Source organism: Bos mutus, chromosome 19 (assembly GCF_027580195.1).
Source record: "Bos mutus isolate GX-2022 chromosome 19, NWIPB_WYAK_1.1, whole genome shotgun sequence".
Classification (NCBI taxonomy): Eukaryota; Metazoa; Chordata; class Mammalia; order Artiodactyla; family Bovidae; genus Bos; species Bos mutus.
This window is the reverse complement of record NC_091635.1, coordinates 211,449-228,844: the sequence shown is the minus strand read 5'-3', so window position 1 is coordinate 228,844 and position 17,396 is coordinate 211,449. Positions and strand designations below refer to the sequence as shown.

Below are 17,396 nucleotides of genomic sequence, written 5' to 3'. Positions count from 1 at the left end.
TATTTTCTTTACCTTTAAGATAAAAACAAAAGCAAACTTCAGGATCTTGCTTAGGGTCAGTACACATCTAGTATCACGGCTTAAATATAGCCACATCTATCATACATTGATTAATGTTAACACTGGTCAATTAAAAATTTATTGTAGTTATGGTATTTTAAGAATGTGCAAAAGGTATAATGTCTTTGCAACATTTTAAATATAAAACAATAAAGTTTAAGGGTTTCTAACTGGGTTTCCACTCTTCACACACTTTAAGCTACTTGGGGCTCCCTGAGAGCTCGCTCTCTCTCATGCCTCTTGCTTTTTGTCTGAGCTCCTTATTGGGCATCACTCACTCATCTTCTAAGCACCTATGATAAACCAGATGCTGTTCTGGGCACAGAGGCTGGAGCAGGAACTAATATAGGCAAAAACGTTTGCCCCCAAGGGAGCTTCTACCCTAAGTTTCTGACACACCTCCCCTCTCTTGCCCTCACTCCGTTCACTCGGTGCTCTCCTAAGCAGTATCTCCATAGTGGGAACTACCCTAAACCTCCATACTTGTGGAACGTACTTCCTCTGACCATCATCCCTCCAACATCTACCACAAGAAGACTGGAGCTAATTTGCTTCTCTAGCACACACTGTAATGGCTGTCACATAGAAGAAACTTAGCTATTTGATAAATAAGTTGATTATTAGTTTGTTCATAGTTTAAACTTTAGAAATCTAGAGGATTCAGTTATGCAAAATGCTTAATCTCCTGGCAACCCCAAATCACTGAAGCATTACTGCACATCAGGTCCATTTCTATTAAACTCAGACAACAGCATATTAACACGGGAAAATCAGTTCTCATCTCAGTTGAATACCTACTCAGCTAAAAGGTTCAAGATATTAAACCAGTAATTACTTCTTACACCTTATGTTTTACGTTTTTAAAATGAAGTCCCAAACTGGCATACTCTCTCAATTCGTGTCAGTAAGTTTAATATCATGCTGATGACTATAAATATACCCCCCAAAACCAGAATAAATACTAAACAGACCACTCTCATAGCTTTCTTTTCTAGATGGTAAGTGCAAGCATTTCTCTTTTTTTAGGCAATCTAGCAAATAAACAGCTGTTTCTGCCCAAAATAACTATAGTTCAAAAGTAGAAATGGCCCTGATTCCCCCACATCCAATCCCAATGCCTGGACTGTTTCTTACAACAAACTCTTAACAACAAACAATTCAAGTTATCTTCAGGAAGTTGGCCAATTTTCTCACACTGTCAAATTCCACTTGAAACTAGCCGATCATCAGTAAGAGATGAGAACTATTTTCTTTATACAAACATTGTTATATTATTCCTTGTAAAAAAATGCTGTAAGAGCATGGTTTTACTACGTGTGACAGTCTTTTAAGCTGCTTTGCTTTATTCATGTCTTGCTAAAGTATGTCTATCAGTAGAGAGGACTGGGAGATTATACTAAACAAAGGACCCAGTCAGGTCCTTGAAAACGTTTTGAGGATGATAATGCCATCAAGTAGCGTGGCTGATCAACACACCGTATTTTCACTTACATGCCCACACTGGACAAGCTCCTTGCAGAAACTGCTGGTTGTCAACCCCAATACTTGAAGTAACCTGAGGCCCAAAACAGCTCTGACACCTCAGTGTGTTCTCTCGCTTTAACCTCTTCGACTTTACTAACGGGCTTTACCTTGGGGGGTGATTGCTGCGGTTTGTTGGTGTTTCCCGCGTGCTGTGCTCTTAGAGCCCGGGGTATAAATTCAGGTGCCAGTGGATTCAACACGTACGTCTTCTTTAGTTCTAAAGCCTCTAGCTGAGCTTTGATCTGTTCAAAAGTGATTCCATGCAGGCTATTGTTTTCATGACACAGGGCAATAAACCGCTCCCAAAATTTCCTACAGAAAAGATTTAGATCAGTTTGCAATTAAAGTGGACAAGATCACAGAAATGACTGTAAGCAACTAAAGATAATTTAGGATCCCCTCTCCCACTCCAACCCCAAACCCTTAGGTCCAATATTCATCTATGATTCAGGTATAATCTTCCCGCCAGATCACAGGACTTTGGAAGTGTGGTTCTGAAGCTCAGTTACGTCTAGTACCGTGGGATATACAAACTCTCAATTCATTCTGGTGGGCCACACAGTCAGTGCTCGACTATGCATACAAACAGGTTTGTTATCCACACAATAGGCAAGGATTTCAGAACTGATAAGAAGTAACTAATTACTACCATACTTATCTTTTAATTAACTGATGCCTGTCACAGCACAGCTTATAATATTAACTAAGTTAAAAGAGTTAAATTATGAAAAATACAGGAAGTTGGAATGCTAATTTTAATGATTATCTCCTAATCAAATTAAAAAATACTAATGGAGAAAAATACATTCAAAATTGTTCCAGTCGTACACTGTTGTCCTAAAGTTTTGAAAACTGATCTCCAAATAGTAAAAATATTACATATATATTACAAAAGACAACATATAAAAAGTTTAAAGATTTTAAATGATTATTATAAATATGCATCAGTTCACTCCAGTTCAGTCAGTCGTGTCTGACTCTTTGCGACCCCATGGACTGCAGCACGCCAGGCCTCCCTGTCCATCAATAACTCCTGGAATTTACCCAAACTCATGCCCACTGAGTCGGTGATGCTATCCAACCATCTCATTCTCCGTCGTCCCCTTCTCCTCCTGCCTTCAATCCTTCCCAGCATCAGGATCTTTTCAAATGAGTCAGTTCTTCGCATCAGGTGGCCAAAGTACTGGAGTTTTCAGCTTCAACATCAGTCCTTCCAATGAACATTCAGGACGGATTTCCTTTAGGATGGATTGGTTGGATCTTGCAGTCCAAGAGACTCTCAAGAGTCTTCTCCAACACCACAGTTCAAAAGCATCAATTCTTTGGTGCTCAGCTTTCTTTAAATATACATACCTATTTTTAATATGAGGTTCACATAATGTTTTATTATGTTATGAAAGCTGTGTGATATGATTTCTTCCCAAGTTGGTATCCTTGTGTCCAGGTGGACAGCAGGTAATCAAAATGGCTTCAAGAAGCATAAATACAAAGCTGTATATCACAAAAGTCAGTATATGAATGGGAGTGGAGTTAAAGTATTTATAAAACTGCAGATATTAATTTCAAACTATGTTTCTCTTACATACGCTTTTTTTAATTTTTTAAAGATGAGTTTAAGAAATAAGTAGAGAAAAAATTTCAGGCCTCCACGTCAACAGGAAAAGTAAAAATGCTGCAAGATAATACATACGTTGAAGAAAACTCTTGAGAACCCTTGGACTGCAAGGAGATCAGACCAGTCAATCCTAAAGGAAATCAGTCCTGAATTGTCATTGGAAGGACTGATGATGAAGCTCCAATACTTTGGCCACCTGAGGCGAAGAGCTGACTCATTAGAAAAGACCCTGATGCTGGGAAAGATTGAGGGTGGGAGGAGAAGGGGACGACAGAGGATGAGATGGTTGGATGGCATCACCATCCAACCATCGATGGACGTGAGTGAGCAAACTCCGGGATTTGGTGATGGACAGGGAAGCCTGGGGTGCTGCTGTCCACCGGGTCACAAAGAGTCAGACACGACTGAGCAACTGAATTGAACTGAGCTGAGTAAGTATGTATTTCTGACAATAAGACATAAAGGCTAACAAGATGGTTACTGAGCCACTGAAAGTGTGTGTCTCTAAGAAATGCTCTTTTATTCTTAAGAACCTTTCCACAGGAATCAAGTTTTTATTTTCATAGTCTGATGGCAAAGGGAAGATGGTTGTCAACATAGCACTCAGGATCTAAAAATCCATGAAGTCTCTACTCTTTTGATAAAATCCCACAATGTTCAACTGCATTAACATTTATCAACACATTCCACTACATGCTGTATTAAAAAGGAATTTTTTTTTGGTCTAATTGATAAAGTAACAATTTCATAGAGTGACATTTCATATTCATGTGAACTTAAAGACACAGCAAAACAAGGAGAGAGTGGACTGACTTTACTATAGCCCAGTTTTTAATATTAAATTCTTGTATTTCATTCCCAGCTTACATAGCCAAAATGCTAGAACTTTTTCTATTTCAAGCTCCTTTTTAAACTCCATACCCTGCCCCTATACTCCTCTCACCGACCTCAATGCACTGAGTGAAGTCCAGTGAAGCGGAACCGTGAACCAGCCTCGCGCCACGAGAAGCCGGTAGCTTCCTGACAAGGCTCTGTCTGTAACAGAGGTTCCCAACCTTTGGGGCACCAGGGGCCAGTTTCATGGAAGACAAATTTTCCACGGACAGAGACGGGGGAAGGGGATGGTTTAGGGATGATTCAAGCACAGGGCTGAGCTCCTTTGAGAATCCAAAGCTGCTGCTGATCTGACAGGATGCGGAGCTAGGGGGTAACGTGAGCACAGGGAAAGGCTGTCCACAGGCATGGAGCTTGCCTGCCTTGCTCTCCTCCTGGGGTACAGCCCGCTCTGTGGCCCAGGGGCTGAGAAACCCTGGTCTGTACGATCCCAGGGATCTCAAGGTATGGATTTCAAGTTAAAGGACACCATTTCAGAAGTAACACTGACCACTGGCTATAAGCTCATCAAGCTAAAACAACTCCAAAAGCAGCCTGGAATCTCCCTCTTAAACTTCACTGTCTCCTGATTGCCCTGGGGAGGTCAAGTACAAGGGTTCCAGATCTAGCCTGCCTGGGCCTCAGTCAAGGCTCAGTCAGCTGGGCAAGTTATTTAACCTCTCCTCCTACCTCAGTCCCCTCATGTGTAAAACAGGGCACCAACAGTATCATTATTATATTTTATTACTTAATAAAAATGCTTTATTTCTCCACTTTTAAACCTTGAGAGAAACGTATTTTTTCCTTCAAAAATTCTTACAGCCAGAAAGATTCCTTTCTCTCTGTGAAGGCTCTTTCACAGACTATTTCACTGTTCTTGAACTCAGAACTTTAATGCAATACTGGTGGCTCAGACGGTAAAGCGTCTGTCTACAACGAGGGAGACCCGGGTTTGATCCCTGGGTTGGGAAGATCCCCTAGAGAAGGAAATGGCAATCCACTCCAGGATTATTGCCTGGAAAATCCCATGGACAGAGGAGCCTGGTAGGCTACAGTCCATGGGGACGCAAAGAGTCGGACACGACTGAGCGACTTCACTTTCACACATGGTATTATGAGGCATTTCAGAACACCTAACTCAAAGATCACTTGAGAAATTCAACACTCAGACTGAAAAATTTACCACTAGGTTATTTAAATGCTTCATCAATTCTCAGCCACTCCATAAAATGTTAACATGTTATGTAATGTTGGTTAGAGAACACAAGTGTGTCTCTACGAGAAAACAAAACCTTACTGTCACTCAGTACATGAATACAAAGTCTGCTTTTAGTTTCACGCCAACCTTGCTTCTAGGATCATGGATAAAACACTGAAAATTCATTTGGTATCCTTATTTCACACAGAGAGAGGGTGTGTGTGCACACACACATATACACACGTCTCCACGTCTGTGAAATACGTTTATATCTTATAGAGTACATGAAGTGAAGTGAAGTGAAGTCGCTCAGTCGTGTCCGACTCTTTTCGACCCTGTGGACTGTAGCCCACCAGGCTGCTCTGTCCATGGGATTCTCCAGGCAAGAAAACTGGAGTGGGTTGCCATTTCCTTCTCCAGGGGATCTTCCCAACCCAGGGATCGAACCCAGGTCTCCCACATTGCAGGCAGATGCTTTAACCTCTGAGCCACCAGGGAAGCCCTATAGAGTAGATGGAATTCACTAATAAATTCACTTCAAAAGAAGATCTTTTCCAAACATGCTTGTTTGGAGAAAATGTACAATCCCCCCCAGCCCACCCCCACCCACTCCCTCCCCACCGGCCCCCTCTGCCTCTCCCTCTTCAGGACGCTTTTATCCACACATGCACCACTTCCTGGGAGAGGCAAGGTAACTCAGCAAAAAGAGTGTGGGTTTTGAAGTCAATGTGACATCTATTTGAATGAGCTATGTGGCCCTGGGCAGAAACTGAAGCTCTACTTCAGGCTGCCCATTTAGAATGCAAATAAAATACCCACAATTGCAGGGTTATTGCGATGACTGAAGAGGCTGAGTGTGCAAAGCACTTGACCCAGCACCTGGCACTGAGAAAGCTGTCAATAAACAGCAGTTACTATACTAAATACTTGCTGGTTTGGCGAGGAGGAGAAGGGAAAGTTCCCCACATTCATTTAGAGTTAACAGGAAAATTTTGTTTAAAAATACTTTACAACAAATAAAGATTATATAACTGGCTGCCTTCTAAACCGATATACTATACACAGTAATTATTCCTAAAAACTTGATCAGTATTTGGAAGTATCACATTAGTTTTGTATAAATATCATATGAGGGATGAGTGAGACAGCCTGACCGCCTCAAACCACAAAGAACCTACACCTTCATCACTACAGCACCCAAGAACCATGATATGTTCTCCAGGGTCACTTGTATTTTGAGATTAATTTAATTCCTAATTAAATTAAATTAAACTGGAAAGAGTGAAGCATAAATATCCATATGCCTCAACTATCAGCACTTGGGTTATACAGTTCACTAAACTGTTCACATGACACAGACAATCAGCATTCCCATTCAGCTACAGGGCGTGTCATTTTCTCTCCCTGCACAGTGTACTGACTTCTTTGAAAATATTTTACCCAGCTTATACATTAATGTGAGGTCCTCGACACACTCCAACTGAGTAGTAAGAAATAAACAACCAATAGACCTGGCTTCAAGTTAAAAATTAGCCTGACAGCATGGCCTCGAAGAATTCTGAGGAATAAAAAATAATTTTTTTAAATGCAAAATTTAAGATATTTTACAACAGAATTGTTTAGCTATATAAAACAAACCATGGACCATTCAAATTTTATTTCCTTAAAAATAAAAGGTTATTGTTCATAATGTAGCCATAAATTAAACTCTACCTGACTCCATTGTTAATGGCTTTCCCCTATAAAGTATATTAACTTCGTTTGGAGTCTAATATACACAGCTTACTCGTAAATTAAAGGTCCCAAACTGTCTCCCTTCCCCAAAAGTACTTTTTTCCTGCTGAGACAGGAAAACAGATAATAAACTGCTGCTCTATCTGTCCTCCAACAAACGACTTGGTCTAAAAGGGCCACTTTCTAACAGCTTGTCTACTTCAACATATCAAGAAGTAACTACCCAAGGTATATTTGAGGTCATTCTACTTTTCTGAACTCACTTTGACAGGTACTACAATACTTCTAAAATTTTAAGTAATCTCTAGTACATTTTGTCCTTTTTCATTAAGAATCATCTAAATTTCTGTCCATTTTTTTTTTGCTAACACAGTCTTTCAACACTGCATAGGCCAAGTCTCACATTACAGGTTTCATACAGTTAAAATTCCTATTAACTAGTATAAAACATAAGTGTACAAGGAGAAACTTTTTATCAGTTCAGTTCAGTTGCTCAGTCGTGTCCAACTCTTTGCAACCCCATGACTGCAGCATGCCAGGCCTCCCTGTCCATCACCAACTCCCTGAGTTTACTCAAACTCATGTCCATTGAGTCGGTGATGCCATCCAACCATCTCATCCTCCGTCGTCCCCTTCTCCTCCTGCCTTCAATCTTTCCCAGCATCAGGGTCTTTTCAGATGAGTCAGCTCTTTGCATCAGGTGGCCAAAGTATTGAGTTTTCAGCTTCAACATCAGTCCTTCCAATGAACATTCAGGACTGATTTCCTTTAGGATGGACTGGTTGGATCTCCTTGCAATCCAAGGGATTCTCAAGAGTCTTCTCCAATACCACAGTTCAAAGGCATCAATTCTTCAGTACTTAGCTTTCTTTATAGTCCAGCTCTCACATCCATACATGACTACTGGAAAAACCACAGCCTTGACTTAGACAGACCTTTGTTGACAAAGTAATGTGCTGTCTAGGTTGGTCATAACTTTTCTTCCAAGGAGTAAGCATCTTTTATTTTCATGACTGCAATCACCATCTGCAGTGATTTTGGAGCCCCCCAAAATTAAGTCTGTTACTGTTTCCACTGTTTCCCCATCTATTTCCCATGAAGTGATGGGACCCGATGCCATGATCTTAGTTTTCTGAATGTTGAGCTTTAAGTCAACTTTTTCACTCTCCTCTTTCACTTTCATCAAGAGGCTCTTTAGTTCTTCACTTTCTGCCATAAAGGTGGTGTCATCTGCATATCTGAGGTTATTGATATTTCTCCCCCCTAATCTTGATTCCAGCTTGTGCTTCATCCAGCCCAGTGTTTCTCATGATGTATTCTGCATATAAGTTAAATAAGCACGGTGACAATATACAGCCTTGACGTACTCCTTTCCCAATTTGGAACCAGTCTGTTGTTCCATGTCCAGTTTCTAACTGTTGCTTCCTGACCTTCAAACAGATTTCTCAAGAGGTAAGTCAGGTGGTCTGGTATTCCCATCTCTTGAAGAATTTTCCACAGTTTATTGTGATCCACACAGTCAAAGGCTTTGGTATAGTCAATAAAGCAGAAATAAATGTTTTCCTGGAACTCTCTTGCTTTTTCAATGATCCAGTGGATGTTGGCAATTTGATCTCTGGTTCCTCTGCCTTTTCTAAAACCAGCTTGAACATCAGGAAGTTCATGGTTCACATATTGCTGAAGTCTGGCTTGGAGAATTTGGAGCATTACTTTGCTAGCGTGTGAGATGAATGCAATTGTGTGGTAGTTTGAGCATTCTTTGGCATTGTCTTACTTAGGAATTAGAATGAAAACTGACCTTTTCCAGTCCTGTGGCCACTGCTGAGTTTTCCAAATTTGCTGGCATACTGAATGTAGTACTTTCACAGCATCATCTTTTAGGATTTGAAATAGCTCAACTGGGATTCCATCACCTCCACTAGCTTTGTTCGTAGTGATGCTTCCTAAGGCCCACTCGACTTTGCATTCCAGGATATCTGGCTCTAGGTGAGTGATCACACCATCATGATTATCTTGGTCATGAAGATCTTTTTTGTACAGTTCTTCTGTGTATTCTTGCCACCTCTTCTTAATATCTTCTGCTTCTGTTAGGTCCATACCATTTCTGTCCTTTATTGAGCCCATCTTTGTATACATGCTGATATTTTAACACTCCTTATGACTACAATCTACAGAATATTATCCATTTTTTTTCTAAAGCCAAGTAACAACCCTTCTTAACCCCCTAATTTTAAGGTTCTCTGAATTAACCAGACACAAAGAATTATTTGCACTGTGAAGCCTTGAGAAAAAATGAGAAGGGAATTCATCAAAAACAAGCTAAAGCAATACTGAAGGAGAACAAAGGGAAGTAAGTGTATAAAATTCAGTCTATCAAAGATAACGCACGTCCACAAAGCCACTTTCAGGACCCCACTGGGTGCCCGCTTGTTCTGCAGCACTTTCACGCCAGACGCCTGCAGAGCACACAGCCCACCTCCAAGGTCAGCTTCTCCAAGAGGCCAACTCTAACCACACAGAACAATCACAAGCTGGTCCATCTACCCCCATCACTTTTAATCCCCCTTTCATGTTCTATTTCTCTTCCACTGAAGTTACCACAAAATATTACAAAGTGTTTTTATTGTCGGTCTTCCTCTCCTCCCCAATAAAATGTTAAGCCCCCAAAAGGCAGAGATTTTTGTCTGTTTTGTTCACTGATGCATCCTCAGTGGCTAGAAGAGTGCTTAGAACACAGTAGGCACTCAGGAAATGTTGAATGAACGACGATGAACAATGAATACACAAGTGTATATATACAATGAACACACTCAAAGCAATATATTTTTGGTTCCCACTGGACATCAGGTAAGACTAAACTTTAATTAGCAAAGAGGTCATGTAAATAAACAGGCACACAGGGATACAGATCCCTACATTTCTCCATCCACCGTCTCCCACACTAACACGTAATTACCTGCATCTCCCAATGGAGCACAGAGCGATGGGGTCCCCCACCACGGCAACCAGGGACTGTGCTCTTGTGATGGCGGTGTTGAGGAGCTTGTAGTTAGACAAAAAGCCATAATCCAAGTCCTCTGTGGAGTCTTCTAGCAGCTGCTCCTTCTTTTTAATTGGTGTCTGTTTATGTTTACAAGTATGCCTTGTACGTACTGTGCTAAGAAACAAAACTCTGAATTGCTTTCCTACAACAAAAGAAAAGAGGACTGTTATTCTGAACCAGTGATCTAATAAGAGAATTTCATTGTTAAAATGTTACTGCTGAATAACCGGTGCTGTTAAGGACGTGGAGAAGCTGGAACTCTCGTCCCTGTAGGTAGAAACGTAAAGTGGTATGTGAAGACGTACAGGAAACAGTACGGCAGTTTCTGAAAAATCAAACACAGAATTAACATATGACGCAGAAATTCCACTTCTGGAAATAATTTCCAAAATAACTGAAAGAACTGACACCAGGAGGAAGCCTGGAGAGCCCAGTCTATACCCTTACCCCAGGTTCTTTATTACGTTAACATATCTATCCCTCATTCTGTGACAAGCCTCCACATATGTGAGTACAGTTTTAGCATCAATTCTTAGTACTTTCTTCTCCAGGCCAAACAACAGTAGTTCTTTCAAGCATTTCTGACTCCACATGGAGGTTCTAGACCACTAACCAGGCTAGGTCTTCTCTGGATGCTTCCTGGTTTACTAGCAGTATTCTTCCTAAAACGCACACCCAAATTCTGCGTGATCTGAACGCACGGTACAGTGGAGCTATTCCCCCCGTCCCCAGCATAATTTAGAAAGTATTACTGGATACTCCCATGGAACCTAATATTGTACTTGGCTTCTCCGGCACTCACATTATAGTGCTGCTTTACTTACTTAAATGCACAAATTTCATAGCAACTAATCACATGAAAATTTTTAAGAGTTGCTTTATTCACTTAGGAAAATTTGGATAAAGAACAAACTATGCCTTTAATAAGCTATGCCTATGCCTTGCTTGACAGGTGCAAGTTTTAAAAAATCTTTATGAACAGATAAAATCTTTAGTTCTTGGATACATTATAATGACAATAAGTGCTGGACGCCACTGTGACTGTAACTATAGCACACATATTCACACAGTTATAGCCACAGAAGAAGTCAATTTGTTCATACTTCTTTTATTCAGATACAAAAAATTAATAAGCATGTAAATGAGCTCAACATTTAATTGCCAATGTTGGCATTAAAGAACTTGATGTGAAATGAATACACAAATGCTTGTCCAGAAATCTTGAAATCTAAATATCAGAAGTGCACATACTTTGAAATTTAAGCATTTGAATAACCAATTCATTTCAATTAATAGTTACCTTGAACATTGAGCACCCTTTCTACGTTAACGTCAGATAACCTCTTTTTTCGAAGTTCGGCGCGTATCCTGAACACCTGGTCTGCATATGGGGTCACCACACCAATACTGCCATCATCCAACTTGCCCCACGCTACTGGCCACTTCCTTCTCAGCTCTTCCACTCGCTCCACCACTTCAAATACCTTTAAGTAAGCATACACGTAGACATATTAAAGGCATCAAAAAAATACGGTAACTGAAATAGATGTACAAATGATCCCATATCAGCAAATGTCAGTTTAAAACAACCTCTAAACAGGAGTACTGCTTTGCTGATATGAACACAGGGAGAATAAAAAATTTTTATTTACATTTCGAGCAGTCAATTTCTACAATACTGCACCCAGTGAGAACATGGAAAGCAGAGAAAATGTGACTGGCAGTTGGCCCCCACCCTTTGCCTCACCTCCATTCCTATATGAGGACAGGTTTGAGTTCCTACCTGGAGAGAAGGGCATGAAGCTGGCAACCCCACTGGGGAAACAGGGAAGCATGTTCCCACATCACTAGCATTTCTCAGTCCATCTCTGCAGGTCAAGCCAATGAAACCACCAGACTCCCAGAGTCAGGGCCTCCCATCAGGTCTCAGCAGTACAAGGGCTAACACCACCTCCATCCCCACTGACAACTCAACAGAGCAGCCAATTTGGCAAAACTAATACAATTATGTACAGTTTAAAAATTAAATAAAAATTAAAAAAAAAAAAACTAAAAAAACAAAAAACAAAAAACAAAACAGAGCAGCCGAGAGCTGGGGGCGCCAAACTGCAGCTGGGATGAGCACACACCTGGACAGAGGGACTGATGTTCAGCAGTCACTGCCTTCCAGCAGCTCAACTTCACCCAGGCCACTTCAGGACCAGTGCAACCAAGCCATACCACATTTCACCCATTTGAATTTTTCAGACCCCACTTACTGAATCATAACATGGCTTTTAGTGTAGTTCAATCTACTTTAACTCAATGAATTGATCAGTTTCAATGCTTGGCACAATAGGTGATAAAATGATTAATAAAACAGGTTCCTTGTCTGCTAAAAGATCACTGTATATTTAGAAAATAGTGTCCTAGTTTAAAATGGATATATAAGGCAAGCTCAATAGAGGGTCAGGCAAGAGTCTAAGGGGAGAGGAAGGACATAATTTTTAATATATTTTAAATACATTATTTATTCACTATTTGTCAGTAACATCTATCCAAATTTATAAGAGTGACTATACAAAAATCTGATAGTTTTATTCCTTTTAAGAACTTGAGGATTATTGGCCAGGATGCAGCTCCCACTTGCAGATATAAATTCAAATGAATGACAGAGGAATAGCCTCCAGTCGTCCTATTGCTATAATGAAATAGCAGCAAGTGAAACAAAGACTGTCTAAGGACTCTGGTGAGCCCGCTGGATTGAAAACAGCATGCTCTCACCACAAGCATGAGGAAGGCGGGTCCGAGTCTCCACAACAAGGAGCAAGGGCAAGCTATCTCGCCCAATGCATTAGGTGTGGTGGTGTGTGAACGGTGGGGCCACAGCTCTGCTGACCACCTCTACACACTGTCCCCCGACTAAGCAACACAACCATTTCGTCTCTCCCCTGCCCTTTACATCGTAAGCAGCAGAAAACTGCAGTCAAAATACACAGACTTGGAATGCTTTGAGGATTTGGGGAGCCTCTCTCCTAGACAGACTCTACCAAGCTCATCAAGGTTAACAGATAATCATCTAAAGTCTCTGGAGATTAATCAAAGAGTTCACAAGAAACTGAGAAGCACTGTTTCAACAAAACCTACAGGAAGTCAGAGTGCGGAGTGGAAGGCTAGGCACTCAGGCCCGGGACTGCACCCACTCTCCACAGCAGAGTCTCAAGGACCACGTCAGCGGCCGAGGGGCAGCCCCATCTGCTCGTGCTCCCTGGGCTGAAAGAGCTACTCCAGGCGGCTTGGGCAGCAGTTGAACATCAGAGATCTCCTTTTCCCAGCAACGTGCAGCAGAAGGCCTGTGAACAATTAGCAGCACTTGGGCAGCACCTCCTTCTCCTCCCCTTCCCGAGCCCTGGTCTGCAGCGAGGACCTGAGTGGATGGTGGGCGAGGCTGGTGGCCTTCTCTGCTCAGACAGGACATGTCACAGGAGAGCTGATCGGGTGAGCCCAGCAGCCAGGTGGCAGCTGCCACCTCCTGCAGCTTCCGAGGACAGAAGACCCACTCTGTAGACTCAGCAGCCAACAGACAACAGCAGACCTTGCCTCCCAGCTCTGGGCTGCAGAGGGCCCACTCTCCGGGACAGCAGCTCCTGGACGGCAGCACAGATTCTACACACGTGACACTCAGAGCTCCTTCTGCAGGACAACGCAGTGAGATGGCCGAAGAGCAAGTCCACACCTTCCTGCAGCAACTGTGCGAGTTCTGCCCTGGAGATCAGAGCGAACCTCACAAGGCAGTGCCCTCTGTCCTACCGAGGGCCCAGCTTCAGCTGGACCGCACTGCAGAGCGCCTGATGCCTCGGGGAGATGAGAAGTGAAATAATGGAGACGAAGAGTGCACCAGAGGGTGCCAACAATAGATCTGAGCTGGTAGAAAAACAGACTAGCAAACAAAAACATTCAGATAGAGATCGTGTGATTTGAAGACAGAGCGGGGATGGAAAAAAAGACAAAGCCTCAGAGAAACATGGAACACCATTAAGTTCACCAACATACTGGGAGACCCAGAAGAGATAGAAAAGAGCAGAAAAAAAATTCAAAGAAATAATGGCTAAAATTTTTCCAAATTTGATGAAAAACTATAATCAACACATCAAGTTCAATGAACTTCAAGTAAGATAAATGCAAAGGGATCCACAACCAGACATACCATGGTCAACATGGTGGGAGTCACAGACAAAAGCAAGTCCTTGAAAACAGCAGCAACAAAAAAACTCATCATCTACAAAGAACACCAACAAGATTAACAGATGACTTCTCATCAGAAACAATGATGGCAATAAAGCAGTAGGAAAGCATATTTCAGTGTGCTGAAAGAACTCAAACTATAATCTAATATCCAGCAAAACTACTTTCCAAAAATGAAGGCAAAATAAAGACATTCCCAGAAAAACAAAAACTGAAAGATTTCCTTACTAGCAGACGTGCCCTAAAAGAAACACTAAAATTCTTCAGGCTGAAAGCAAGTGACTCTAGACAGTAATTCCAATCAACACAAACAAAGCATACTGCTAAACTCAATTACATGGTTAATTATAAAAGATGGTAAAACAGTGTATTTATTCTCCTTTCTCATTTTAACTGACTTTCCAGCCAGCATTTTCCAACCTGAGTGCAAAAGTAATAAAGGAAATCTTTAGAGCTATCTGTCAATATTTCAAACGTAAAGAAAAGTTTACCTTTTCCTAAAATTAACTGGCACAGACTAATTAAAATGCCAAGTTGCTTTGCTTCTGGCTAGGATTTTACCAAATGGGTGCTGTCAATTTTCTTGTACTGACTTCTAACTCCAGGCCTCTGATCAATTTTAAAAGGGAAAGATGAATTATTATTACATAATAAAAGCCATTTCTCTATAAATAAAATGAGTAAAGCATGGGACTCAAGGGAGGAGATAGAGATAGACATCACAGATCAAGAATCATTCCCCTAGTGACCAACCACGCACACTGCCTCCCCTAGGCTTCCTGAAGTCCAGAACTCCACTCCCATGTGACAGCCAGAAACAAACCTCAGGGTCTCTGGTCTGAGACCCTGAAGACACCAGGGTTTTTGTCTGCTGCCTGATCTGACCCCTTATACTATCCACATTTTCTCTAAACTTAAAAAGTCAGAACTGTAAGAGAACCGTATAAGTTGTAGCACATAATGGGTTGGCGACGTCGTCATCCGTGTGACCTCTTGGAGCACAGGACTCTTGTCAAGTCTTACACGTTTAAAGTTGATACCTGATTCAAGCGTGCACTATAAAATGTGATCATAGTCCTTTTTAGATGGCTAACAATAATAACCTATATGAAAACACCGACTTTTAAATTAAGCTCTGTACTTCGGCATAAGACAGAATGTAAACCAAAATTTTTGTTTCCCACAGGAGATTTATCTTAACAAATCAATGTTACACAAAAAAGAATAAACCTTCATACCGTTTTTATGTAAATCAAGTCAACACATGATAAAATATCAACCCAAATTTTAAATAAATGCTTAATAAGACCAGACTTGCTGACTGCAAAAATGTTGGCAATTTGCAAGAACTAAGGTACCTCTGCATTATTATAAAAAGCTGTGCTATTTTTCTCCTGTACGTCTTCCCCTCGTGCTGTAAAGAAGGTTAGTGGATAGAACTCCTTGTGTGCTGGTTGCTTTCCACTGGCCATCAGCTTGCCCTCATAGAAGAGCTCAGAGGTGTAACTGCAGAAAAAGACCAAAATAAATAAATAAGTAAAAAGCAACTGAGCTCCAAAATTAATTTTACCCATAAGAAACAAAATTTATCAGTCAAATCTAATGTTGCTGTATGCCCATGGTTAATTTTAATCCAAACATCTAATATCCATGATGCTACGATTTCCTCCAAAATTAACCACAGCAATACAAACACTGTAGGCTCCTGGTATACCACCACTATATGAACTGACCTGGGGAAGGCATGAAGCCAGATACAGAAAGAAAAGAAGAAATAATGACAGTTCAATTCTAAATGAGAATGTTGCTCCATAAGGAAATTTGCTAGCTGTTATGGTTCTCTACACTAAAATTATTTTAAACGCGTATTTTTATTTATGTGGCTCATATACTTTTGCAAACAAAGATCTATAGATGCTGAAACAACACACACAGCTGAGGGTCATTCCACCTTCAACAGTAAAATGAATGCTCTTCACTGAGGGAGGCGCTGCCTAGTACTCGATCCATCACTGACTGCAGCCAACGACCGGCAACAATAAACGAGTCACGTGTTGAGATAAAGATAAAAGCCATAGTTAAATCTAAATTTATTTTTCTCCCTCCTGTTGCTTTCACAGAAACCTAAAAATGATTTTCCCACGACCGCCATAATCAATATTATTAAATTACACTAAATTTGAAAAAGTCTTAAGTTTTGGTGGTGATAGGGGTTCGTCTGGATGAGACTGGAGGGTACTCTGGCCTGTGGCTATTCAGTGAGCTACTGCTCAAGATACTTTCACTTTCAACGATGCACGCTCTACTTAACAGAAACCTTTTAAAACTTTTGTTACTAATTTCATGGCTTTCCTTCCTTCCTTCCTCCCTCCCATCCTTCCTTTCTTCAAAACAGATTCCTCGCGTAACACAACCAGACACATATTCATAAACCATTGTGCAGTCTGTCAATGCGTTTGCTTATTCTATCATGTAGTTTTACATACACATTATGTATTCACTCACAGAAAAAGGTGTTATAGCTAGCAGAAACTGAAGATTTGCCTCCAGAACAGCCCTGCTATAGAAAATTACAGCCAACTCTTACTGCTGCTGCTGCTAAGTTGCTTTAGTCATGTCTGACTCTGTGCGACCCCATGGACTACAGTCCACCAGGCTCCCCTGTCCATGGGATTTTCCAGGCAAGAGTACTGGGGTGGGTTGCCATTGCCTTCTCCAAGCGAACTCTTATGGTGTAACTTTTACGGACATAAAATTAAAAATAATTTGCAACACTAGGGATGCCATGTAGCTCTGCTGGGAATAACCTGTCCCTGGGACAGCGCTGTGCTCAGTCACCTCCCACCAGGCCACAGACAGCGCGCCAGAGCCAGCAGCTCACACCTACTTGATGATAGCTTCGTGGGAACGGTAGTTCTCGCACAGGAGGATCCTACAGGGAAACTCGGCAGGGTAGTGCTCATAGAGCCGATCAAGTAACGACACGTGAAGGTTCCTCTCCCTGGCAAACTCGCTGTAAACAAAAGGACTGAGCTGTAACAGATAAACACATGGGAGAAAATTTAACTAAACAGACAAATAGTATTCTTATTAACATACTTATAAAAAAATCCACCACGCTGGAA

At 41.3% G+C, this 17,396-nt stretch overlaps 1 protein-coding gene across 8 annotated transcripts in view; it reads right to left on the bottom strand.

Moving 5' to 3' along the window:
• The window catches only part of HELZ (helicase with zinc finger), a 146,310-nt gene that overhangs the window by 43,880 nt on the left and 85,034 nt on the right, over window positions 1-17,396 (bottom strand). For all 8 annotated transcript variants that reach the window (XM_070388910.1, XM_070388908.1, XM_070388907.1 and 5 more), the window contains 5 exons: window positions 17,159-17,304; window positions 15,630-15,777; window positions 11,348-11,531; window positions 9,961-10,189; window positions 1,692-1,896 (listed from right to left, as the gene is read on the bottom strand). In XM_070388910.1, coding sequence (XP_070245011.1) covers window positions 1,692-1,896; window positions 9,961-10,189; window positions 11,348-11,531; window positions 15,630-15,777; window positions 17,159-17,304 — 912 coding nt within the window. The remainder of the gene's footprint in view (window positions 1-1,691; window positions 1,897-9,960; window positions 10,190-11,347; window positions 11,532-15,629; window positions 15,778-17,158; window positions 17,305-17,396) is intronic.